The sequence below is a fragment of the Nuphar pumila genome, chromosome 4, assembly GCF_984573655.1.
Source record: "Nuphar pumila chromosome 4, dmNupPumi1.hap1.1, whole genome shotgun sequence".
NCBI lineage: Eukaryota > Viridiplantae > Streptophyta > Magnoliopsida > Nymphaeales > Nymphaeaceae > Nuphar > Nuphar pumila.
Window position 1 is genome coordinate 143,360,542 of NC_143252.1, and position 26,517 is coordinate 143,387,058.

A 26,517-nucleotide genomic window follows, 5' to 3' on the forward strand; every position below is an offset into this window, starting at 1 on the left:
TTAGCAAATTGCAGCAAAAGATTTATTAATAGTAGGCGATGTCTATGCTACGACACCCTTTCTGAATTTAAGCTACAATTGCAAAAAAATTGTACAAACCAAGAGTTTGTGCATAAGCTTCATAATTTGAATTTCATTATCATGAACAATCTAGGTAACCACTCACTCTATGTGGCCTATCACCCATGGAATATTCCTTAAATCTGCAAATCAATAAAGAATTTTGTGTAACAGACGAACTGTAATAGTCTGAAAGTTTTCGAGAACAAATGAGTCTGATGAACACCGATCCTTCAGAGAGTTCAGCCAGCGTTAAGTGGTTCAATAATTTCAAGGAGTTCATTACGTAAACCAGTGAAGAGTACTGAAGAATCTGTCTCAATTGGCTTGAACTTGACAAGAGTAGCAGGGGCCAATTCTTCCTCCTCCAGGGTTGGTACTCGTCCTTCAGCATTGACAACTCTGGGTATCAATCTACTCTTAGGCATTGCCCACTGGAAAAGTTCAAATTCTAATCTGGGTTCTTTCAGACACGAGCTCACAAACTGAGAAAACCAAATTAGATCAGTAACTGATGAGTTACTTTGCATCAAATTATCAACTCCCTCAACCAACCTAATAACCACACAATTCAGTTACATGACTTGTTGTAAGGAAATAGAACTTCAAAAGCAACTCTGAAGACAAGCTCACAAAGGATCTCTTAATGAACACAAGAGTTCATTCGATACACTCACAAGAACCACAAAAAAATACTCAAAAGAGTATATATACCAAGAAGGAAAAAAGGATAAATATATCACTCAAGTGGGGAAAACCCACTCCAAAAAGAATACTTAATACATGGGGTATGGCCCCATACTTATACATGAAAAGAAGGGGCTAGAATTAGAGCAGTTGGAGAGTCCAACAGCTCTTACATGCTTTTGCTTTTTTACTTAATCAAAAAGCAAAAGTCTAAAGGATGTCCAAAGTTATTTGCTTTTTGCTTTTTGACTTGGTCAAAAAGCATAAGCTTACACTAGTCCAAAAACCAAAAAAATAAAACTAACTAGTTGTCCTAATGTAACTAAACTGCAAAACAAATAAAAGATTACATATGATGGGGTATTTACATATGAGATTGTCTATGAGATTACAACTTTTAACACTTGTTAATCCCACAAATGAGTTAAGATCAAATTGGAAGAGAGACCCATCAAGAATATAAAAACTTCGGTTGATGATAAAGAACTTTGGTCCAACATGCAATAGCTTAAAGTAAAGTCTTTTCCTTGATAAACAAGGCTTTCATATTTCATGATTGCCTGTTGTAAACTTAATCAGCTTATCCTAATAGCAAAAAAGGGAGGGAAAAAAATCTGAACACTTTCAGTATGAATAGATCTCTCAGAACAACTTTGATTTTCAAATACAAACAACCAATGCTAGTTAAATCATTGCAAGGTCTAACAGATTGCAGCAAAACACAAAGTGGAACAACCAAAGCATAGCATGAAAAACGGTCCAAAAGCTCTCAGTTCATGCAACATGATATTTTCACAACTACTGCAGAAAAGATCCTTGCTGTTACACATTGAATGCTTCATGAAAATACAATATCTTATTCTGTACAAGCAACTCTGAAGAAGCCTTACAAACAATCAAGCTTTCAATACTTCAAACACTCAAAACATATGCTAGCATAAAATAGCATTCAAATGCTTCACACTACAAAAGTAGAAAAGTGCGTCAAATGCACTGTATTCGTAAATATGAGGGGGATAAAACCCTTTCTTCAATTAATTGTTTACAATGGGTTTGATCACCATTATTTATAGAGAGCATCTAATATAAAAAGAGACGTTGGACTATTCCCAACAGCTCTAATTAGAGCTGTTGGGAATCAGCCCAACGGCTCTATGTCCAGACTGTGTACAACAGTCAGTGGCTGATTGTTGTGCACTGCACATAGTCAACTACTGACTGTACAGAAAAAGTCCAAAAAAAGGGAAATAGATAAAATGAAAAATTAAAATTACAGAAGATAACAAATAAAAATTACAAGAATATACATATATACTAAAATATGTATTTATATACATATACTTATACATATATATATACTCTTGTATTACGAAGAGTATATATATATATATTCAAGTATATATGTATTATTTTCTAACAGTCTCCCTCAAACTTATGGTGAAATCACCGAAAGTTTGTCAAGTAAAAAGTTGAATCTTGGTGAGCACAGTGCCTTGGTGAAGAAATCCTTAAGTTGATATTCTGATGTCACATAGGAAAGATCAATAGTCTTCTTTAAATATTCTTTATGAATTTCGGGCAATGTATATAGAGCTCTTGTTGTTACAACATAATCTTGTAGGATTCTGAAGATGAATTCTCATATATGAAATTAGTTGTTTGAGCCACACGATCTCCATGGTAGTAATCACCATTGCTCTATATTCAGCTTCTATAGATGATAGTGACACCTTTTGTTGTTTCTTGTACTTTCATGAAATCAAAGATTCACCTAGAAACACAAAAACCAGTTGTTGAGCGCCTATTATTTGGATCCCCTCTCCAATCAGCATCAGAGTATGCAATAAGATCTAAGAAAGAATAAGATGATAGAAAAACTCTCTTATTTATTATGCCGCTAATGTATTTGATAATTCTCATGACTGCAATCATATGAACTAATGTTTGAGCGTGTTGAAATTGACTGGCTATATGTACAACATGAGCTATGTCTGGTCTTATAATACTTAAATACATAAGGGATCCCACGAGCTGTCTGAAGGGAGTTGGATTGTCTAAAGGAACTTCATCATCGGCTCGTATCTTCATTCCAACAGTCTCTGGGGTATCAACAACTTTATCATCTGATAGTCTTGACTTGTCAATAATATCTGAAGCAAACTTGGTTTGTGATAATATGTACCCTCTGTTAGAGTATGATACTTCTATACCAAGAAAGTATGTTTGGAACCCAAGATCTCTCATTTCAAAAGATTTTTTCAAAAACGGATTAACTTTCTTGATTACTTCTTTGTCACTACCTGTAATCAACACATCATCAATATATAAAAGTAAAATTATAATACCTGCAGAAGAATTCTTGATAAATAAAGTTGTATCAGTATAGCATGATTAAAACCATATCTTATAATAACATTATTAAAAGTATCAAACCAAGCTTTAGGTGCTTATTTGAGGCCATACAATGCATTTTTTAATTTAAGCACTTTACCAAAATGAATTATCAATCCAGGTGAAACATCTATGTATACTTCATCGTTAAGATTCTCATTCAAAAAGGCATTTTTAACATCCATTTGAAATATATTTCAATTTTTAATAGCTGAAATAGCTACAAGCATTCGAACAGTGGTCATCCTGGCAACATGAACAAAAGTTTCTTCGTAATCCACTCAGTATTCTTGAGAATATCCTTTGGCAACTAGCCTGACTTTATGCCTTTCCAATGATTCATCACTTTTGGGTTTTACTTTAAAGACCCATCTACATCCTATGGTCTTCTTCTCAATGGGCAAATTTAGAATTTCTCAAGTGTTAGCTTCTTTAAGGGCATCTAATTCTATATGCATACGTAATTTTTTTGCTTTATTATAACATGAGGGTTCAAAATATGAATATATAGCTATAAGACATGCTCTATGTTTAAGAGAGAATGAGTCATAAGACACAAATTTGTTTGGAATTCTTGAGGTTCGTTCAGATCTACGAATGATAGTTTGTTCTGAAGGAATTTCTAATGTTTCATGGTTACTTTGATTTACACTTTCATTGGTTGCATTTTGATTTTTTCTAGTGTATACTATTGGTTCAAGTGTTGTTCTATCTTCAATAGGAGATTCTACATAACTATTTTCATCATTAGACAATAGTTTAAACAAGAAAGAATAATCAGAATTTATGTCTTGTGATGTGTTTCCTTCAAATCCACTTTCATTTTTAACAAAATTAACATTTCTTGAGACAAGAAGTTTATCATTTTTGATATCATAGCATTTGAATCCTTTTTGTGTTTCACAGTAGCCAATGAACACACATGGGATAGCTTTAGAAGATAGTTTATCTCCTTTATCATTTAAAACATAACATTTACAACCAAAGATTCTCAGTCTTTGATAGTCAGGTTGATATTTGAATAATTTTTCAAAGAGAATTCCATTTGACAAAGTTTTTGAAGACATCCTATTTATGAGATACACTGCGGTTAATGCAACTTCAGCCCAAAGATTTTTAAGAACATTTCTAACAATAAGAAGGGTTCTTGTAGTTTCCATAATGTATGTGTTTTCTTTATGAAATTCCGTTTTATTGTGAGGTTCTAGGACACGATTTTTTGATGTAAAATTCTTTCGTTTTCTAAAAATTGTTTAAACTCATCTGACAAATATTCTCTTCCAGGGTCAGTTCTGAGAATTTTGCGCTTACTTTCAAATTGATTTTATCATGTTATGAAATGTTTTGAAGGTTACAAATACATCATATTTAAACTTAAGAAAGTAAATCCAACAATATCTAGTGAAGTCATCGATAAACACAACGTAGTAGGAGATTCCTCCATTAGAGGCAACAGGAGCAGGACCTCACACATCTGAATGAACTACTTCAAAAGGCATTGAAGAATAAAAAGTTCTTTAACCATAAGGCAAGACTGTCATTTTACCAAGTAAACATTCTTTACATTCAAAATTATCTTTACAAAGATTCTTAGTAACAAGTATAAAATTTAATTTCCTTATATTTGGATGCTCAAGTATATGATGCCAAGTCCGTATATCTTTTGTTTGGGCAGTGTTACAAAAAGATTCCTTTGGAATACAAAAAAAATCCATATAATAGAAATCGCCTTGCCTAGAACCTTCCTCAATCAATTTTCCGGATTGTCGACCCTGCACCCAACATTTACTTGATGAGAAAATGACATCATATCCATGATCCGAGATTTGAGAAACTGAAAGTAGGTTAAGATGAAGTTTTGGTATAAGTCTTATTTTTGAATGTAAAATTTGTTATATTTTGACAATTCATTTTTAAAAATTCCAACACCCTCTATTTCCAAGACAGTGCCATCGACAATGAAAACAAAAGATGCATTCGAATTAGGTTGGCATTCAGATAATATAGACTTATGTGGGGTCATATGAAAACAAGCTCCTGAATCAAGAAGCCAATAGCACATACCAGGAGTAGAAGAGGAGGAGTAGAAGAGGATGCAATGACCGCTCCTGAGGTAGATCCCTTGAGTAATGGTTGCAATGCATCCGTCAGTTGAGATAATGATTTGGTGAGGTCTTTGAGATTCAGAGTATCTTCATCTTGTTTTGATGGTGCAACGACAACACACTTTTCTTGAAGCTTATATTTGTATCTAGGGCATTGAGGCCTAATATGACCAGGTTCATTACAATTATGGCAAATGATTTTTTATTCTCTTTTATTTTTACTAAAATGAGGAGGCTTATATGGCTTGATGTAATGTCTGTTAAAATGTATCTCCTCCTAAAATCGTTGATGTAAATATAAATATATATACTTATATACTTAGAGATACATATACATATAATATTTATATGTATATGTATTTCTATATATATAAGTATATATATTTATATATTATTTTCTTTTTGTTCACCCGATAAGGGTATTATTGTAAATTTCCTTTTTGCGCATATTCCAATAGGAATATGTTGTATCTTTTCTTTTTATTTTTTTATCCTTTTTATTTTTTTATTTTTATTTCTTTTCACCTTTTCACAAAAGGTGCATTGGGGATCCCCCGATAGAGTCGTTGGGGGCTCCCCAACGGTCACAAAAGTGACCGTTGGGGGCTCCCCAACGGTCACAAAAGTGACCGTTGGGGGCTCCCCAACGACTCCTTTGGGAGCCCCTTTGCACCCTCTTCTTCTTGTATAAATAGGGGTGATCCCCTCTTGTTTTTCCTAAGCTTGAGAGTCTCAAGCATTCGGTTCCTTCTATAAAATACATGCCATTGTGCATGTTTATTATTTTTACGCTTTTGCGTATTTGTTCAAGTGTTGTGAGAGTGCCTTCGTGCACATCTTTTCTATATTTTTTGTGCTCGTATGTGTATTGTCTTTTCATAGACAATTTTACATGGTATCAGAGCAAGGCTGATTATTGAAGATCGTGGGATTCTCCTTTTTTCGAGCGCCTCGAAAAACGTGCCTTCCGATCTTTGAAGTTTGGAGTGGTGGATCTTTCTTCTCAAATATTTTAGAAGAATCTTGTGCAAAGGTGGTGTTGAAAATATTGTGTTGGTACGCTTTTTTCTCTATCTCTTTTCTCTCTAATGGGCGAAAAGAGTCCCATTTTGCTCTTGGTTTCAAATTAAATGGGTCCAACTATCATGTTTGGGCCGGAAATATGGAGGCTCATATAAAAGGGAAAGGCCTATGGGGATATGTTCTTGGCACAATTCCGGAACCGGAACCCAAGATTACCATAGTAAAAGAAGGCGAAATCAAGATTCTGGAGGGAGAAGAAAGAACCAAAGCTCTTGAAGAATACTCCAAGAAACACGATGAATGGGAAATGAAGAATTTCAAGATTCTCTCATGGTTTTTCTCATCCGTAGAAACCAAGATTAATGCCAACATTATTAAATTCAAAAAGGCATCGGAAGCTTGGCATTATCTTGAAAAAATGTACACCTCCAGGGATCTCTCTCATAAGTATTACCTTGAAAAGAAGGCTATCTCTCTCTCCCAAGGTGAAATGACGATTAGAGAGTACTTTGCCGATCTTTCCTCTATTTGGGATGAGCTTGCAATGCTTGAACCAAAATGGAGTGGAGAGGCAATTGAGCTCCGTCATAAGCAACTTGAAGAAGATCGATTCTTCAATTTTTTGAATGGGCTAAGGCCCGAATTTGAGCAAATAAGGTCATCTCTTCTCTCCTCTTTCTCTCCCCCTTCTCTTGAAGATGTTCTCACCAAGTTAAGTGGTGAAGAGACTCGTATGAATTTATGTAAACAAGGACCAAATGTTCTTGCGGCCCCTTGTAATATTGAAGAACATAGTGAGGTCAATGCCGTATCAAAACCCGGAAACAATGTAAGAACCTATCGTCCCCCTCATTTTAAATTTCAAAATCAAGGTGAAAATGGTGGTCAAAGAGGAAGAAGGGACTATAGCAAAACTATTTGTCATTTTTGTAAAGAACCGGGACACATCAAACCCGTATGTCCTAAATGGAAGAGACTTCTAGCTATGGCTACCACTGGTGTACCACAGAAGGACGAGGCATCTTCGAGTGGGACCCTTTCTATAAATCAAATAGTGGAAGCCCTTCAACCTCTCCTCAAGGGATCTACCTCCGGTGCGGCCGTATCCTCTTCTTCCCCTCCAGGTAAAATCTCTTGGCTTTTGGACTCTGGTGCATCTTTTCATATGTCCCCAAACTTTTTGTCACTTTTCGATTATTTGAAAAACAGTTCCCCATCTTATGTCTCCACTGCTGATGGAACCTCTCTTGAAATTAAAGGAATAGGTAATTTTGAAACTCAAGAGTTTTCTATTCCAAAAATCAGATTTATACCTAAACTTAACTTAAACCTCCTCTCTGTTTCTCAACTCACGGACCATGGCTGTGATATTAAATTCTCTTGTGATAAATGCTTAATACAGGATCGCCAGTCTGGGAAATTGATTGGGGAAGGCTTTAGAAGAAGAGATCTATACTATATGGAATCTCTTCAAGTTCCAAAAGTTTTGTGTAATGTTGCCCGACATAAGGATATAAATGTATGGCACAAAAGACTTGGTCATCCTAATATCACCAAGTTATCATATTTACATTTTGCAAAAAACCTATGTAAAAGCTCCTTTTCTTGTAATGACTGCATTCTCGGAAAAATGCGAAGCTTACCTTTTGAGCAAAGAACTATGTTCTCTTCTAAAACTTTCGAAATTGTTCACTCAGATGTTTGGGGACCCGCACCTGTTGTTTCAAAAGGAGGTTTTTCTTATTATGTAATATTTGTGGATGACTTTTCCCGATATTCGTGGATATATTTTCTTAAGTTTAAACATGAAGTATTTTCATGTTTTAAAAATTTTCACTCAATGATTAAGAATCAATTCAATAGCAACATAAAGATTTTTAGAAGTGACTCTGGGGGAGAATATCTCTCCAATCAATTTAAGGTATATCTTGAGGATCACGATATTATTCACCAAAGGTCTTGTCCTAAAACACCTCAACAGAATGGGTTGGCTGAAAGAAAACATAGGCACATTATTGAGACCACTAGGACTCTTCTTATATCTCAAAATATTCCTAAAAATTTTTGGGCCGAAGCAGCCCTTGCTTCTGTTTATTTAATAAATCGTCTACCATCTAGGTTATTAGGTAAAATATCTCCTTTTGAGATATTACATAAGCTTGAACCTGATTATAATAGGTTAAGAGTCTTCGGATGTAAGTGTTTCATACTTACGGATAAGAATGACAAGCTTTCACCCAAGGCTATCCCTTGTGCTTTTCTTGGTTATTCCGAAACTCAAAAAGGGTTTCGTTGTTACGATCTTCGAGAGGATAAGCTATATGTCTCTAGACATGTAACCTTTTTAGAAAATGAGAGTGGTTTTGAAAAAAATATTTCTCAACAAGAAAATTTTGATTACTCATTCTTATTCGACTTGTTATCTAGTAATGATGACATATCCAGTGATGATGATGTATCATTAAACCATGATGAGGAAAAAGATGAAGATTTTGGTGAACATAATGATCCAGAAAGTAGAGTTCCAAGTGAGCCTATTACATACTCTCGTAGAAACCAAGACACCTTTAGAAGTGCTATTGATCAATATAGTGAGCTTTCCACTCCTCTTGACCATAGAAGATCTGAAAGAAATAGAAGACCTCCAACTCGCTTTGTATCGTTTGATTCTTTTTCACCCCGATATAGGGCTTGTCTTAGTGCCATTCACTCTTATTTCGAACCAAGAAATTTTGAAGAAGTTAAAAAATGTATAGAATGGCAAGAAGCCATGCAAAGTGAACTTAATGCTCTTAAAAGGGCAGGAACTTGGGATTTTCAAACTCTACCTATAGGAAAGAAAACTATAGGCTGTCGATGGGTCTTTAAAGTTAAAACTAAGAGTGATGGTTCTCTAGAAAGGTATAAAGCTCGCTTAGTTGCTAAAGGGTATGGGAAAGAGTATGGAATTGATTACGAAGAAACCTTTGCCCCTGTAGCTCAGATGGTTACCGTTAGGTGTCTTATTACTATTGCATCTATTAAAAATTGGAACATTTTTCAAATGGATGTTAAAAATGCTTTTTTAAATGGTGATCTTAACGAAGAAGTATATATGGATGCCCCACCAGGCATGATAATTCCTAAGGATAAAGTTCTTCGTCTTCGTAAGGCTCTCTATGGCTTAAAGCAACCCCCCAAAGCCTGGTATGATAGATTTACCAGTGTAATGTTGGAAAATGGTTTTTCATCGTGTTATACTGACACTGCTTTGTTTACTAGAAAATCTAATGCAGGGATTGTAATTTTATTATTTTACGTTGATGACATGTTAATAACAGATGATGATGTTCAAGGAGTCAAGGGTATTAAGTCCGTCTTGACTTCAAAATTTGAGATGTCAGACTTAGGTTTTCTGACATATTTTCTTGGAATTGAGGTTGCCTATTCGCAACGTGGTTATTTTCTATTTCAATCTAAACTTGCCTGCGAGATTATTGACAGGTCAAGTATTTCTGATGACAAAGTATGCGGAACTCCTGAAGTTGTGGGAGCAAAAATGAAGATTGACGACGGGGTTCCTCTAACCGATCCTACTCCTTACAGGCAGTTGGTAGGGTCTTTAATGTATCTTAGCATTACTCGACCCGACTTGTCACATGCTATACACATCGCCAGTCAGTTTCAGCATGCTCCTACAACCACTCATATGAGTGCTGTGCTCCGCATCATTAGATATTTGAAAGGAACGATAAATAAGGGAGTGTTTCTATCCTCATCCTCTGAATTGAAATTGCTTGCTTATACTGACTCAGATTGGGGAGGTGACCCTAGTAACCGTCACTCCACCACTGGTTTCTGTGTTTTCTTAGGTGAATCCTTGATCTCATGGCGATGCAAAAAGCAACAAAAGGTCTCCCTGTCATCCACTGAAGCCGAATATAAAGCAATGGCATCTACCACCATGGAAATTGTATGGATTCCAAGTCTTTTGGAAGATATGGGAGTGTTTATCCGAGAACCAACAAAGTTGTGCTGTGACAATAAAAGTGCAATTTATATTGCCAAGAATCACACCTTTCACGAGCGAACAAAGCATATAGAGATGGACTGTCATTATATCAGAGAAGAATACTTGAAGAAGGTCATTGATCTTCCATACGTAACGTCTGAGTATCAGCTTGCTGACTTCTTCACCAAAGCTCTATGTTCGCCCAGATTTCATTTCCTCCTTGGCAAACTTGCGGTTATCACACCGTAAGTTTGAGGGGGGGTGTTAAAATGTATCTCCTCCAGGGATCTCTCTCATAAGTATTACCTTCAAAAGAAGGCTATCTCTCTCTCCCAAGGTGAAATGACGATTAGAGAGTACTTTGCCGATCTTTCCTCTATTTGGGATGAGCTTGCAATGCTTGAACCAAAATGGAGTGGAGAGGCAATTGAGCTCCGTCATAAGCAACTTGCAGAAGATCGATTCTTCAATTTTTTGAATGGGCTAAGGCCCGAATTTGAGCAAATAAGGTCATCTCTTCTCTCCTCTTTCTCTCCCCCTTCTCTTGAAGATGTTCTCACCAAGTTAAGTGGTGAAGAGACTCGTATGAATTTATGTAAACAAGGACCAAATGTTCTTGCGGTCCCTTGTAATATTGAAGAACATAGACTAAAATGAGGAGGCTTATATGGCTTGATGTAATGTCCTGGTTTAAATGCTGTAAGTGCAAAATCCTCTTCTGAGCCATTGCTAGAAGTGGCAAGTACACTAACATTTTTACTTATATTTAGCCTAGTTTCTTCTCTACTAAGCTTAGTGAGAATCTCATGAATATGAGGAGGTGATGAAGATGATAGCAAAGAGGCCCTTGTTTGTTCAAACTCGGGTCTCAAACCATAGAGAAAAGCAAAGAGTCTATCTTCCTCAACTTGAATTCTTCGCATTTCTATACACTTACCTTCCCATTTGGGTTCAAATTGGGCAAGTTGAGTCCAAATAGAAGATAACTCCATAAAGTAATCTCTTACATTTTTATCTCCTTGTTTGATATTTTAAACTTTTTCTTGAAGATAATATTTGTGAGCCATATCTTTTTCCATAAACATACCTCTAAGATATTCCAATGCGTCATTTGCCTTTTTGTAACATAATAGGTTTGAAGCAATTTTTGTCTCAACTACACTTAGCATCTATGAAAGGATTTTTGCGTTTTTCATTTCCCATTCATCCAATTTCTTGTAGTATTCTTCCATGGCTTTGTCTCTTTCGTCAAGACTAATCTCAATCCCATTTTCACCTAATGTAATTTTGAGAGTAGGTTCAAGGATAGTACCTCTTACGAATCCCCACAAACCTTGACCCTTGATGAATGTCTCCAAGTGTCCCGCCAAATGTTGTAGTTGTTTCCTTTAAGTTTAAATGGTGTAATAAAGTTGGAGTTGCCGCCTGTGTAGTTATACACTGCCGGTCCCAAGCCCGGATAAAGGAGGAGGGTTGCGGTAGGCCTGTGACAGCCAGCATAAAAACTTTGTCATATCCTATGAAAATGAACCAATATGAGAATTTCGTTGGGGCGTTCCCTACTGAGCGACGCGCTGTACTCTCTAGGCCCGGAGGCAGTGATAAATGTGCAAGGGTTGCTAGGTCGTCGCCCAGAAGCGACGCGTCACACCGGCGCCCGGGTGTGGTGTCAAATAGGCAAGGGTTCCCTCACTTTGTTGGACGGGTGGGGGTAAAGAAGTTAGTCCAAGACCATAAAATTAGGTTAGCCACTTGGAACATAGGGTCTTTAACTGGTAAGTTGGTAGAGTTAGTAGATGTTATGTGTAGGAGAAAGATTGATATTTTATGTCTTCAAGAGACCAAATGGGTAGGTGAGAAAGCTAAAGTGATAGAACCTTGGGGATATAAGATTTGGTATACAGGAATAAATAGGAATAGGAATGGAGTAGGGATTGCTATGAGTCGTCAGTTTATAGATAATGTAGTTGAGGTCCGTAGGAAGGGTGATAGAATTTTACTTATTAAATTAGTATTAGGTACGGATATTATTAATATTATTAGTGTTTATGCACCTCAAGTAGGTTTAGATGATTCCATTAAGCATCAATTTTGGGAAGATTTAGATGGAGTAGTACAAGAGACATCTTATGGAGAAAAGCTTTTCATCGGCGGTGACCTTAATGGACATGTAGGCATTAGTAGGGATGGATTTGAGAATATCCATGGAGGCTATGGTATAGGAGAAAGAAATGAAAGTGGAGAAAGGATTTTAGATTTTTGTTTGTCCTATGATATGATCTTAGCAAACACTTGGTTTAGGAAGAGGGAGTCTCACCTAGTAACATTTAAAAGTGGGGTTAATACGAGTCAGATAGATTTTTTCCTACTTAGAAAGAGTGATAGGGGTTGTTGCATCGATTGTAAGGTTATACCAGGAGAAAGTGTAGCTACACAACATAGAGTCTTAATTTTAGATCTTAGAATTAGACAATGCCGCAAAAGGGATAGACATAGGATAGATCCTAGAATTAAGTGGTGGGCACTGAAAGGAGCTAAACAAGGAATGTTTGTAGCGCAGGTAGTTAAGGAAGTTGATTGGTGTCTCGAGGAGGATTCAGAATCAATGTGGAATAAGATAGCGGGTGGTATGAGAAAAGTAGCTAAGGAGGTATTGGGTGAGTCTAAAGGCGGTGCACCACTAGGTAAGGATACATCATGGTGGAACGAGGATGTCAAATTAGCTATTAAGGTTAAAAGAGAGTGTTATAGAAATCTAAGTAAGAGTCGTGATAATGAGAATTTGGAGAAGTATATGATAGCAAAGAAGGAAGCTAAAAAAGTTGTTCGAAACGCGAGGGCTAAGGTATATAAGGAGGTTTATGACAAGTTGGATACCAAAGAAGGCGAGAAGGATATTTATAGGCTTGCAAAGATGAGAGATAGGAAATCGAAGGATTTGGGTATGGTTAGATGTATCAAAGATGAAACGCAAAGGGTTTTAGTCAAAGATGAGGAGATTAAGGAGAGATGGAAAGATTATTTTGATAAGCTATTTAATGATAGTCATGCTCAAGATCTTGGAGACTTCTCCATTCCTTTTCATGAGATAAATCGTGACTTCATGCGCAAGATTCAAAAGAAAGAAATTGCAGAGGCTTTGAAGAAAATGAAATCAAGAAGGGCAGTTGGCCCAGATGGTATACCTATCGAGGCTTGGAAATGCTTGGGAGAGAAAGGTTTAGAATGGTTGACAAATCTTTTTAACTTGATTTGGCGAACAAATAAGATGCCTAATGAGTGGAGGAAGAGTACTTTGGTGCCTTTATATAAGAATAAGGGTGATATACAAGATTGCACAAACTATCGTGGTATAAAACTCATGAGTCATACTATGAAACTTTGGGAGAGGGTGATTGAGTCTAGGTTGAGGAAGGTTGTCATGATATCGGAGAATCAATTTGGTTTTATGCCTGGAAGATCAACTATGGAAGCTATACATCTTCTTAGACAACTTATTGAAAGATATAGAGAGAGGAACAAAGATTTGCATATGGTTTTTATTGATTTAGAGAAGGCATACGATAGAGTACCTAGGGACGTTCTCTGGTGGACAATGATGAAGAAAGGTGTTTCTCTCAAGTACATTAGTATAATTAAAGATATGTATGAAGGAGTAGTAACCAATGTCCGCACTTGTGGAGGGGTGACAACCAATTTTCCGATAACGGTTGGGTTACATCAAGGATCTGCTTTAAGCCCTTTCCTATTTGCGATAGTGATGGATGAGCTTACGAGATCAATTCAAGAAAATGTACCGTGGTGTATGTTGTTTGCTGATGATATTGTTTTGATTGATGAGTCTAGAGCTGGGGTTAATGCTAAGTTAGAATTATGGAGACAGACATTGGAAGCTAGAGGTTTTAAGTTGAGTAAGAGTAAGACTGAATATATGGAATGTCGGTTTAGTAAGCAACGAAGTAGTGATGGGAGTGTAGTGAAGCTTGGTGAGCAAGATATACCGGTGAATGATTATTTCAAATATTTGGGATCCATCATTCAAAAGTATGGAGAAATTGATGGAGATGTAAATCATAGGATAAAGGTTGGGTGGATGAAATGGAAAAGTGCTACTGGAGTGCTGTGCGATCGTAGAATGCCATTGCGGTTGAAGGGAAAGTTTTATAGGACGACTATTAGACCCGCTTTACTATATGGTACGGAATGTTGGGCTGCCAAGAGACATCATATTCAAAAAATGAGTGTAGCTGAGATGCGGATGCTTAGATGGATGTGTGGAAATACAATAAAAGATAAGATTCGGAACGAAGAGATACGTAAGAAGGTAGGTGTTGCACCCATTGAAAATAAGATGCGAGAGAATCGTTTACGGTGGTTTGGACATATTCGGCGAAGGCCTAATGATGCTCCAGTTAGAAGGTTGGAGAAATGGGAAAATATATTAGTTAAAAGAGGTCGGGGTAGGCCTAGGAAGACTTGGATGGAGATGATAGGAAAGGATATGAATGCTTTGAACCTCACCGAGGACATGGCGTTGGATAGAAATGATTGGAGGAAAAGGATTCATGTGGAAGACCCAAAATGAATTTCTTTTTTGGTTCATATCGCTGACCCCAATTGTTTTGGGATGAAGGCGTAGTTGTTGTTGTTGTTGTTGTTGTTGTTGTAATAAAGTTGGAGTTGCTTGTATTGTGTGGGAAAAAATAACCCATGGTGAATTAAAAGAGAGAAAAAAAATCACCACCACGAAGGAGAATACACACGCTTTTCGAGATAGCCCATCAATGCACGATTGATCATACACCAAGCACTTATACCATGTGAAGAAGCCTTACAAACAATCAAGCTTTCAAATAACTTGATACTTTAAATACTCAAAACATATGCTAGCACAAAATAGCATTCAAATGCTTCACACTACAAAAGTAAAAAAGTGCGTCAAATGCACTGTATTCATAAATATGAGAGGATAAAACCACTGTTTGAAATTTTTCACTTGATTAAAGTGCAAAAATATTCATTATGCATAGAATATCTTTTTGCACCATTGTTTTTTGGATGGATCATATGATATGGTTTTGATTGATTCATCTTGTTTGGAATATTCCACTTGATTAAAGTGCAAAGATATCTTTTATTTGGACATTTTCTTGGTTTGTTCCACAGGATCTTGAAGATGAGATAAAAAGAAGTACCTTGAATAAATCATGAAAGGTGCTCACCATTAAAGACAATTGGACGAAGACATTTGTAAATTTCAGTAGCATCGATACTGAAGACTCTTGAAGCCTTGAGATTCTTCCTCTTGTATTCTTCAATCTTTTCGTTCCCCCACGCAAAGTTTGAGGGGGGTGTTAAAATGTATTTTTCAATCATTGTAATCATATATATATTTTATATATATAAAGGATGATACATATACATATATGGTATATATGTATATGTATCTTCCTAATTATGTATATAAAATATATATTTCTCTATTATTAGCCATAGGGGTAATTTAGTCATTTCACTTTTTTTTATGCATATTCCATTTGGAATATGATTGTAATTTTCCTTTTCTTTTATTCTTTTCTTTTATTCTTCTTGTGGTTTGCGCCACCTAGGGAGGCTCCCCAAAAGAGTTATTGGGGAGCCCCCAACGATCACAAATGTGACCGTTGGGGGCTCCTAACGACTCCTTTGGGAGCCCCTTATATGGCTCCTCTAAGGTGTAATAAATAGAGGACTTCCCCTTGTATTTTGTTTTTCTTTAGGGAGTTTTAGCTCCATTGTAAAAGGGTTTTTACCCTATTTTTCATAATAAAGAGATATTCTTTTAGCCTTTTGGCTTAACCCCTTTGTGAGTTTATGGGTTTAGCACTTTATGTGCTTTTAGTTGCCCCTTAGTGGGTTTGTGCATTTGCACCCTAAGTATGCATTTATGAGTTCATTATCGAATCCTTTGTTTTCTAACATGGTATTAGAGCAAGGTCATGATCGGGTTGTCTTTTGGTGCATCGAAAAGTGTGTCACTCAAGAAATGGTGAAGTATTCATTGTTCTTCTTCTCTTTTTTGAAGTTATTCGGTATGTATCCCTTTTCTTAAAGAATTATGCATTATGAAACTATTTTTCTTGCATATATTTTACATATTTAGTGTTTATGATACTTGAATCCTTTTTTTTCACATATCACATTTCACTTGTTCGCATGTTTTAAAATATTTCCTTTTAAAATTGGTAAACTTGTTTGTTTTCCAAATATTTAGTGTTTATGATACTTGAATCCTTTCTTTTAACATATCACATTTCACTTGTTCGCATGTTTTAAAATATTTCCTTTTAAAATTGGTAAACTTGTTTGTTTTCCAAATATATGATTGCTCAAAAATGGGTCGTATATCATATTTTTTAAATTTGATGTCAATCCTACTTGAACTCGTATGGCTTTAGGAGTTTTCTATTATGTTGACTTCAAGTATTAAAAGCTTGAAGTTCATATTTTCCATGTCTTTGTGCATGTGTATCCGTGCCTTTGTGCACTTGTGAGAGTTCTCCTAACGACTCCTTTGGGAGCCCCTATATGGCTCCTCTAAGGTGTAATAAATAGGGAACTTCCCCTTGTATTTTGTTTTTCTTTAGGGAGTTTTAGCTCCATTGTAAAAGGGTTTTTACCTTATTTTTCATAATAAAGAGATATTCTTTTAGCCTTTTGGCTTAACCCCTTTGTGAGTTTATGGGTTTAGCACTTTATGTGCTTTTAGTTGCCCCTTAGTGGGTTTGTGCATTTGCACCCTAAGTATGCATTTATGGGTTCATTATCGAATCCTTTATTTTCTAACATGGTATTAGAGCAAGGTCATGATCGGGTTGTCTTTTTGGTGCATCGAAAAGCGTGTCACTCAAAAAATGGTGAAGTATTCATTGTTCTTCTTCTCTTTTTTGAAGTTATTCAGTATGTATCCCTTTTCTTAAAGAATTATGCATTATGAAACTATTTTTCTTGCATATATTTTGCACATTTAGTGTTTATGATACTTGAATCCTTTCTTTTCACATATCACATTTCACTTGTTCGCATGTTTTAAAATATTTCCTTTTAAAATTGGTAAACTTGTTTGTTTTCCAAATATTTAGTGTTTATGATACTTGAATCCTTTCTTTTCACATATCACATTTCACTTGTTCGCATGTTTTAAAATATTTCCTTTTAGAATTGGTAAACTTGTTTGTTTTCCAAATATATGATTGCTCAAAAATGGGTCGTATATCATATTTTTTAAATTTGATGTCAATCCTACTTGAACTCGTATGGCTTTAGGAGTTTTCTATTATGTTGGCTTCAAGTATTAAAAGCTTGAAGTTCATATTTTCCATGTCTTTGTGCATGTGTATCCGTGCCTTTGTGCACTTGTGAGTGTTCTCCTTGTGGGTGCACACTTCTTGTTTTTAGCATTGTGTTTATACACAAATATTTTTTAGAGATTTTTACATAAATGAACATACATGGTTGTGATAAAAATCTTTTGTATGTGTAGAAAGTTCTTAAAGAAAGTTTGGATGAGATTGAAATTTTTAGTATATGAAGGATTGCGATAATTCACATACTTCTCTACGCATTCATCGATTACCCATCACATATAATAGTAATTTATGTTTTTCAAAATTGTCTTCAATTGTGTGAGATTGATGAGTTTTACATAATTGTTTCATGATTGACCTATAAGTTAACTTCTAAAATTATATATGCTTTCTTGCTAAATAAGTATTATTGGTCTTTGCCTAATAATCTTGTCTCTCATACGAAACCTATTTTGTTTTGAGGTCCTCTCTTGTTTGTGTGTCTTAGTGCACTTTTTGTGAAAAATTGATATATGAATTTGGTAATTCTTGAATGCAAATTTCTCACATTTGAATTAAGCCTTTGTCTTTCATTTTTTTTGTATGAACCCTAAGTGGTTCTTGTTAATGATAACTATTTGTGAGAATGCCACGATCATTGCGAAAAGAAGGATTGTAAAAGTCCTTCAATGTTTTGGGTTTATTTAAAAAATCCTGGAAAATTTTTGTGGTAAGTATTAAAATTTCATATTGTATTTATTGCATAATAAGATCTTTTGGCATAAAAGATTTCATTAGTTTGTTTTTTTCTCTAATGGTGCAAGTTTATAAACTTGTTTGTTTGTGTTTTTCACATGAGATGTCCAGACTCCAAACCTCTTGATTATATCACTTTTATTAAAAGATGCTTATGTTGGTCGTAATATGTTCTCATTCTCTTACATTGAATTACATTTGTTGAGCATATAATTGCATAATTGTTGCTTGAGAGTCTCAAGCCTCTCTCCTTTTATTCAATATATTCGTATTACATGCATTTGTGCATGTTTACTTTATTTTACGCCTTTGTGCGTATTTGTTCCAAGTGTAGTTTGAGTGTCTTCGTGCACATCTTTTGTGAAAGCATTAGTGCTTGTTTGAATACTCTTTAAAGTGACTTTTATTTTTTAGTGCATTTCTCAAGGCTTGTGTATGTATTGTCCTTTAGTGGACTTGGCTATTGACTCTTTTATTTGTCCATTGTAGAACATTGTAAGTGCTTGTAGCATTTTTATGTTCCCACATATCTCATCAGAATCAAAGAATATTAAGCTTGATTTTAGTCTTGATTATCCCAAAATGGTTCTTTCACATAGCATTGCATACTCGAAAGAATGTTGTTTTTAAATCATATTATTTACCTTTTATGGCACTCTTATATTGTCCATCACAAGTTGTTATATAATGCATCCTTTTTGGCCATGTTATTACAGAGATGTTTGTTGGGGTGAGTTATGTGCACTTTGTGTTATGTCATTTTAGATTGTCAACTTGTAGTTTGACTCTAAATGACATGTTATGTGATATCTGATTATGAGTGTGTCACTCGTTTGTTTTTTGCCATTGATTTTATTATGAATGCTTTTAATTATGTATACCTATGATGAATGTTTAAGGTTTTAAATCATAGTGTTTCAAGGTATATTGAAAAATTGATGTTCTTTAATTGTATTTCCATTACAAGCTTCCTTATCTCAAGTGTTTTCTCCTCTTATGCCTCTTATGTAAGTGTCATCATATGTAGACAAGAAATATATTGGCTTTGTTCTCTTGGTCTAGTAGTTGAACACACTTGTTTTGAGCGTCATTATATGTAGACAAGGATTGTTGTTTCACACCATTGTGTGTGATGTTAGCCCATGGATGGCTTTTGTGTCTTTGTTCTAGTCGCTGATACACTCATTTCAAATGTCATTTTATGTAGACAAGAGATGTGTTGTCACACCTTAGTGTGTGTTTTAGTCCATGTTGGCATTTGTACTCTTGTTCTAGTAACTGAACATACTTAATTTAGAGTGCCATTATATGTAGACGAGCTGTTTATTCACATTTTATGTGTGATTTTTAGTCCATGTTGGCATTTGTACTCTTGTTCTAGTCGTTGATACACTCATTTCAAGTATTATTATATGTAGACAAGAGATGTTTATATACACCTTCGTGTGTGTCTTAAGCCCTTTGGTGGCATTATATTTATGTTCTTCTTCTAGTAGCTTATACACTTGATTTGAGGGTTTTTGGAGGTCTAATAAGGTGATTGCTTGTAGTGGATAGACTATTGTTGAGATTTACAAAATCCCATATTTATGGGAATTTGAAATTTAGTTTTGATATGAGATTTTCTAATTCATATTCATTTTATAGCACAATTGCTATGTGCACATGTTTTTCGAATTAAAGAATATATTTTGATTGTTTTGTCTCATAAGTGAACGTAAAACTTTTGAACTCTTGTGTTTTATACACTCTTTTTTATTATATGCTCTTGAGCATTTCTTTTGTGAAATCCCCTTTAAGAGAATTGCTCAATTCAATAACACTTGTCTTTCTCGTCTTGTAAGCTCAAGTAATATACTTGATTAAAGAATGCTTGGAGCATTGTTCTCCAATTGTTCAATAAAATTCTTTATATTTTGGCATTTGTGTTCTCCATTTGTACCTTGTGTACATTTTGTTCTAAGTGTTCTAGTGCCTTTGTGCATATATCCTTTTGTGGAGGTGGTACTTATTTTGCAGATTATCTCTTTTGAGATATTCTCACATGGTTCATTAAATAACCTTTTTAGTTGTTGATTCATTTCATTACATGATATCGTATGCATATGCTCACAATGGCTTTTTAATCCCTCATTCAATTAAGATTCATATATTTTCTTATGTGTTGCCTCTTTGAAGGCTTCTTGTGTTGTTCTTTCGTGGACTGTTTCTTTATCCCCCTTGTGGTTTCTTGTTTGTTCATTATTGGACCATGCAAATGCATTAAGCATCCTTATTATACATTCCGAATACACTTTAAAATTTTCTCACTTTTACTTATTTTCGAGGATATGATTTTAAAGTTGGTCTTCTAGAAACATTTTGCATGCATAAGTAATTATCTTGTCCTGACGAATCCTGTGTTTTAAATAAAATAATTATGCTTCTATTATGCATAAAATATCTTTTTGCACCATTGTTTTTTTGATGAATCATATGATATGGTTTTGATTGATTCATCTTGTTTGGAATATTTCACTTGATTAAAGTGCAAAGATATCTTTTACTTGGACCTTTTCTTGGTTTGTTCCACAGGATCTTGAAGATAAGATGAAAAGAAGTACCTTGGATAGATCATGAAAGATGCTCACCATTAAAAACAATTGGAGGAAGACATTTGCAAATTTCAATGGCATCCATACTGAATACTCTTGAAGCCTTGAGATTCTTCCTCTTGTATTCTTCAATCTTTTCGTTCCCCCACGCAAAGTTTGAGGAGGGGTGTTAAAATGTATTCTTCAATCATTGTAATCATATATATATTTTATATATAAAGGATGATACATATACATGTATGGTATATATGTATATGTATCTTCCTAATTATGTATATAAAATATATATTTCTTTATTATTAGTCGTAGGGGTAGTTTGGTCATTTCACTTATTTTTACACATATTTCATTTCGAATATGATTGTAATTTTTCTTTTATTTTTCTTTTTCTTTTTTTCTTTTCTTTTATTCTTCTTGTGGTTTGCACCACCTAGGGAGGCTCCCCAAAAGAGTCGTTGGGGAGCCCCCAACGATCACAAATGTGACCGTTGGGGGCTCCTAACGACTCCTTTGGGAGCCCCCTATATGGCGCCTCTAAGGTGTAATAAATAGTGGACTTCCCCTTTATTTTGTTTTTCTTTAGGGAGCTTTAGCTCCATTGTAAAAGGGTTTTTACTCTATTTTTCATAATAAAGAGATATTCTTTTAGCCTTTTGGCTTAACCCTTTTGTGGGTTTATGGGTTTAGCACTTTATGTGCTTTTGGTTGCCCCTTAGTGGGTTTGTGCATTTGCACCTTAAGTGTGCATTTATGGGTTCATTATCGAACCCTTTGTTTTCTAACACTAACGGTGTACAGAAAAAGTCCAAAAAAAAGGAAAATAAATAAAATGAAAAATTAAAATTACAGAAGATAACAAATTAAAATTACAAGAATATATGTATTATTTTCTAACAGCAACAACATGAAAGTCTCTCTAGGAGCCATTTACATATGAATTTATTGTACTCATCTATGCTGAAAATTATACTGGTGATTACGCTACTATGCCACTTGAAGTTTCCACATTGAAAATTGAGTTGGACATTATACTATTATGTGACTTGCAGTTTTGTACTTTTTCAGCTGATTTAGTTCAAGCGTGAAACTAAGAATAGATTATCATGATAGAACCTACGAACACCTCCTCCAATACAAGCTCCCAGAAACTAATTCCACCTGATGGGACAAGAATAAACAGAAGAATACCATTCCCTAAGGGGGCTATTGATTTGTGAATGCATGTCGACGGCAAAATGGATTAAAACTTTGATTTCTCAGTTTTAGAAACAAAAATTAATCTGCCTTGGATATCAGTGGAAAAGATTGTGTTACAAAGCCTTTCAGGAACCTTAAGACATGCAATATGCAGCTTCATTTGTAGAATAATTAAGCCACACTGACTATGTTTAAGATGGCAGAAAAAATGATAAACTGAAAGATGGACTATCCACACCAGGCATTTCAAGATGACAGAAAAATGTATTCAACATGATCTCGTTTGAGCATGAAGTATAATATGGATCAATATCAACCCAGGTACTGACCTCATAAAGTGCTGTTGTTGCCTCTGATGTAAGAAAGAGACCTTGCAACACTACCCCATCAGGAAATTGGATTCGAATGACAGCGACAGTATATCTCTTCTTAGCAACCTTTGCCTGCTTCTCCTTGTATGACTTGGGAATCAGCAACTGAGACTCTGCAATCTTTTTCTTCCTAAGGTCAACCTCTCTTTTCAGCTCTTCAGCAGTAAGGTTATAGCAGGATTCTGGAAGACCAATTTTTGCTGCTACGCTTTCTGGGACAGCAAAGAATACCCGAACCTACATTTTTGCAAACTATTAAGATGTTATAAAACTACATAGAAAAGATGTAGCTATGGTTGAAAAAAGAACTGAACAAGCCGAGATTTCTATGTTCAAGCATGGCTTGTTTTGGTCAATACGAGCTTGAGCTCAAAGCCAACCTCATCCCATCATATGTTCAACCCAAGCCCAAGCTGGCTGCTCTCCTAGACAAGCCTAGTTGAAGCGATTCTTGTTCAAGCTCGGTTCATTAGATGATGAACTCATGCAAAGCTCAATACGAGCTTATTTTACAAGCCAAAAAGAGCTGATTATCAAGCTGAACAGAGCTGAGTTACGAGCACATAGAAGTGAAAAAGGATACAAATAATACATAAATTCCCCAAGAAATAAAAAGAGAAGATTTAATATTATCTTGGGCAGAGAATAAACTGATCGACAAGCCTGCAGAAGTATGACACGGCAAATAATAATTCATGCAAATTCAAGAAACATTTTATGAAAGAGATCCGTTGTCAATGAGCTCACTCAAAAAACTCACCTGTCTATCAACTTTACTTTGTTCTGTTGTAGTCTTCTGTGGAACTGAAGCGGGTGGAGATGATTCATTCATTTTGGCAGGTTCCAACAACGAGATGACTTCCTCGATCAAGAAGACCTGGCCCTCAAGAGGCGTTTCCATGATGGCCCACAGCTCCCCATTCTCTTCTTGAAACCTAAAACCAACAAATTCCAACAACTCTATACCCCCCACAGCAGAACCAACAGCATCATGGATCTTAGGGTTCGCCATTCTTATCCTCCTGAATTTGGCATTACCTGGATCGCCTAAGATATTCCTAAGAAGCTTAAGCACCACCACTACTGATTCTTTAGATGGATCTCCGGACACGAACGCGCCAACAAAACTCAGACATTTGTTTCTAAGCTCTGTTCTGTTCTCGCTATTACTTGCCACTGCAACAACCTCACCATTGCCACTTGATCTACCCAAGCAACTCTCGGCATGGACCGTTATTTCCTCCTCAGAATTATATGATCTGCCACAAAGAGGGCATTCGAAAACATTCGCTGAGTTACCGATCCGGAGGCCTCTCCCGGACGCAACAATCGAGCTGAAGGGATCGAAACTACCCGAATTGTGCTCAGAATAATCATTTTTGGCACCAAAAATGCCGCTTTTGCTCGAAGGTTCCGTCACGGACTCATTGGTTTTCATGGGTGGCAATCGAGGTTTCGTCTCGGGGCCTTTAACAGAAACCGTTTTCTGCTTATTCACACCGTTCTGCAAAGAATCTAGGCGATCCTGGTAGGTGCCACCGGACGAAGACCCCAAAACTCGACCCTGGCCTTTGAATTTCCCGGACGAAGACGAAGAAGAGAACGGATTGTTCATCTTCTTCATCATGTCCTTCACCTTATCCTTCACTTCATCCATGTCTACAACTCAAACCAATCTCAGAAACCAATTCTCCCCAGATTATTCAGAAACTCGATACAAAATTCCCAACCAAACAATGAAATCACTTCCAATTCCGTAAAAACATCAATTGAATGAAGAAGAACACGAAGAAAAGAACGCCAATTGGGTAAATTTCTCCAAGTACACAACAAGAGCAAACGGTTCTAAGGTTCGACCTCGTAATCGATTGGTTGAATCACAAAAAATTAGGGAAAAGAATTCTAGGAATTCGAATGTCAATCCGATCGAGAGTACCTGGTGCTAGACGAACGTTCTGCGAGGATTCACGAACATGGAAGACGACCCGAACGAGCTGGAGAGGGAAGTTTCTAGGGTGCTGAATGTAAGGCTGGGCATCGAGCCGGGCTTGCCGTTGACCGGCCGGGTTAGGGGCCAGGTATTTGAGCCTTGCCATTGACCCAGCTTCGGTGCAACCCAGTCAAAAAACAGACCCTGGCCGGACCTGCAAACTGTTCATGGTCGGGCCTATCTGGCTTTGACCAAGTCACAGCCAATTCTAGGGCTGGCAGCCTGGCACCAGCCTGACCCTGACCAGGTTCTTTGGACGGGCCACTAGGCTTGTTGACAGGTTGGGCTCAGTCAAGTCCTGCCTGGTTTGAGCGAGTCAAGAATTGAATACCAGTCCGCAGCCTGTCGGTTAAGCCCATGAGCTGAGTGTCAGTAAGATACATGTTTACTCCGGCCAGGTCACCTGTGCCAGCCCGAACGTGTTTGATCCAATGTTGTCAGTATCGCTATGGGTCCTGAATCGTTTGGCCACAGATTCAGTTGTATTGGCCAAAACTCAACTGAATCGTTCTGTATCGGCATAAAAATAATAAAAAATATTATGTGTCAATCATAACGTGACACATGTTAAAACTATTAAAATAATATAAAAAATTAATTTTAGTATTTTTTATATTTATTAAAAAATAACCGATTCAGAAGGGATAACATTTGTTTGATCGCCCAAATCTGGGCCCAGCGAGGCTTTAAAAGCTTCGCCCAAGTATGGCACGACCCAATGTCCAACCCTATCCAAGGTGGGTCAAATCGAGTTGAGCTGAGCTTTTATATATATATATATATATATATATATATATATATATATATATATATATATATATATATATATATATATATATATATATATTAGGCCCAACTAGGCCGCAACCCAACCCATGAAGGTCGAGTTCGGGTTGAGCTTGAGCCTAATTTATAGACCTAATCCCAGCCTGTGTCAGGTTGGGCGGGGTTGGCCTTGGGGTTGCCAGCCCATTGCCCACTTCTAAAAGTAGTGGTGGTTTTTCCATGACTTGTGAGCATTACCCACGAGATGCCATGAGGTTCAAAACCCACGAGTATACAATGTTAGGAGATTAGGTAGTTTAATGATTTGAGTTTATGCACTTTAATTACTGTAAGGATTTTTGGTGTATTGATTAGGCTAGCATCAAAGCAACCACTGTACCTCAAGTTTGATTCATGAAAAGGGTGTCCTAAAAAAGGGCTACCTAAACCAGAGAAATTGACTAATTAAGGACTTCACCTGCAAAATGTGATGGATTGCTAGGATCATAGCTGTCAGAATCGATTGTAGGTACGTGAAAGCTTAACATGTTTCAAGTACTTTTTTTTTTGTTTTAAAATGCATATTGATACAATTCCTAAAACCATTGATACAAGTTTGAATTTCCTGCTTGTTGATCTCTCATTGACAGCAGTACATGTATGATTCAATTTACTCCATTAATGACATGTTTGCCTTAAAAAAAAAGTTTTGAATAAACATTGATACAATTTCTAAAAGAATTGATACACGTTTTTAAAAAGTTGATACCAAGTATATATTTTCATAAAGATGACTACAACTTATGATAATTAAATATACATATGTAAGCAATTGTTATTGCATAATAAATTTTTATAAATTATAATATTTAGAAGTATCAATAAAAATAATGCTTTTCTAAATTAAAATTATTGTTTGTATGCAAAAATATCAATAGAAATAGGTTTGATACTTATTAATAATGTAATAAAAACATGTTTCTATATAAGATGGTATACATTTTTTATGTAAATAAGGCAAGCTTCTTATACATTTAATACTTTTGGCTATGGTTTTTAAGTCTTGTATCAGTATCTAATACCGGTACACCTGATACATGATATGTTAAGGTGTATAGAGTACCAATGTAACTATGGTGAGGATCATAATGCTTTGAGGACTTGATTTTATGCACCTTAATCACTTTTCAGGTTTTTTGTGTATTTGCTATAAGGCTGAACACATCTCTCATCAGCAACAAGTTTTCCAATAACTATGATCA

General features: G+C 35.8%; 1 protein-coding gene across 1 annotated transcript; it reads right to left on the bottom strand.

Moving 5' to 3' along the window:
* On the bottom strand, positions 1–24,497 carry LOC149841440 (plant UBX domain-containing protein 2-like). Its single transcript, XM_090003837.1, has 3 exons — positions 23,261–24,497; positions 22,459–22,737; positions 1–545 (listed from the first exon to the last, which is right to left on the bottom strand). The coding sequence occupies exons 1-3, from the start codon at positions 24,155–24,157 to the stop codon at positions 303–305; spliced, it is 1,419 nt and encodes a 472-aa protein (XP_089859963.1). The 5' UTR covers positions 24,158–24,497; the 3' UTR covers positions 1–302.
* Positions 24,498–26,517: the final 2,020 nt, after the last annotated feature.

Coding starts and splice junctions, on each gene's coding strand:
- LOC149841440 (XM_090003837.1), bottom strand. CDS start 24,157: ATGGATGAAGTGAAGGATAAGGTGAAGGACATGATGAAGAAGATGAAC. Junction 22,738..23,260: donor AAAGTAAAGTTGATAGACAG/GTGAGTTTTTTG, acceptor GCAAAAATGTAG/GTTCGGGTATTCTTTGCTGT. Junction 546..22,458: donor CAACAACAGCACTTTATGAG/GTCAGTACCTGG, acceptor TGGTTTTCTCAG/TTTGTGAGCTCGTGTCTGAA.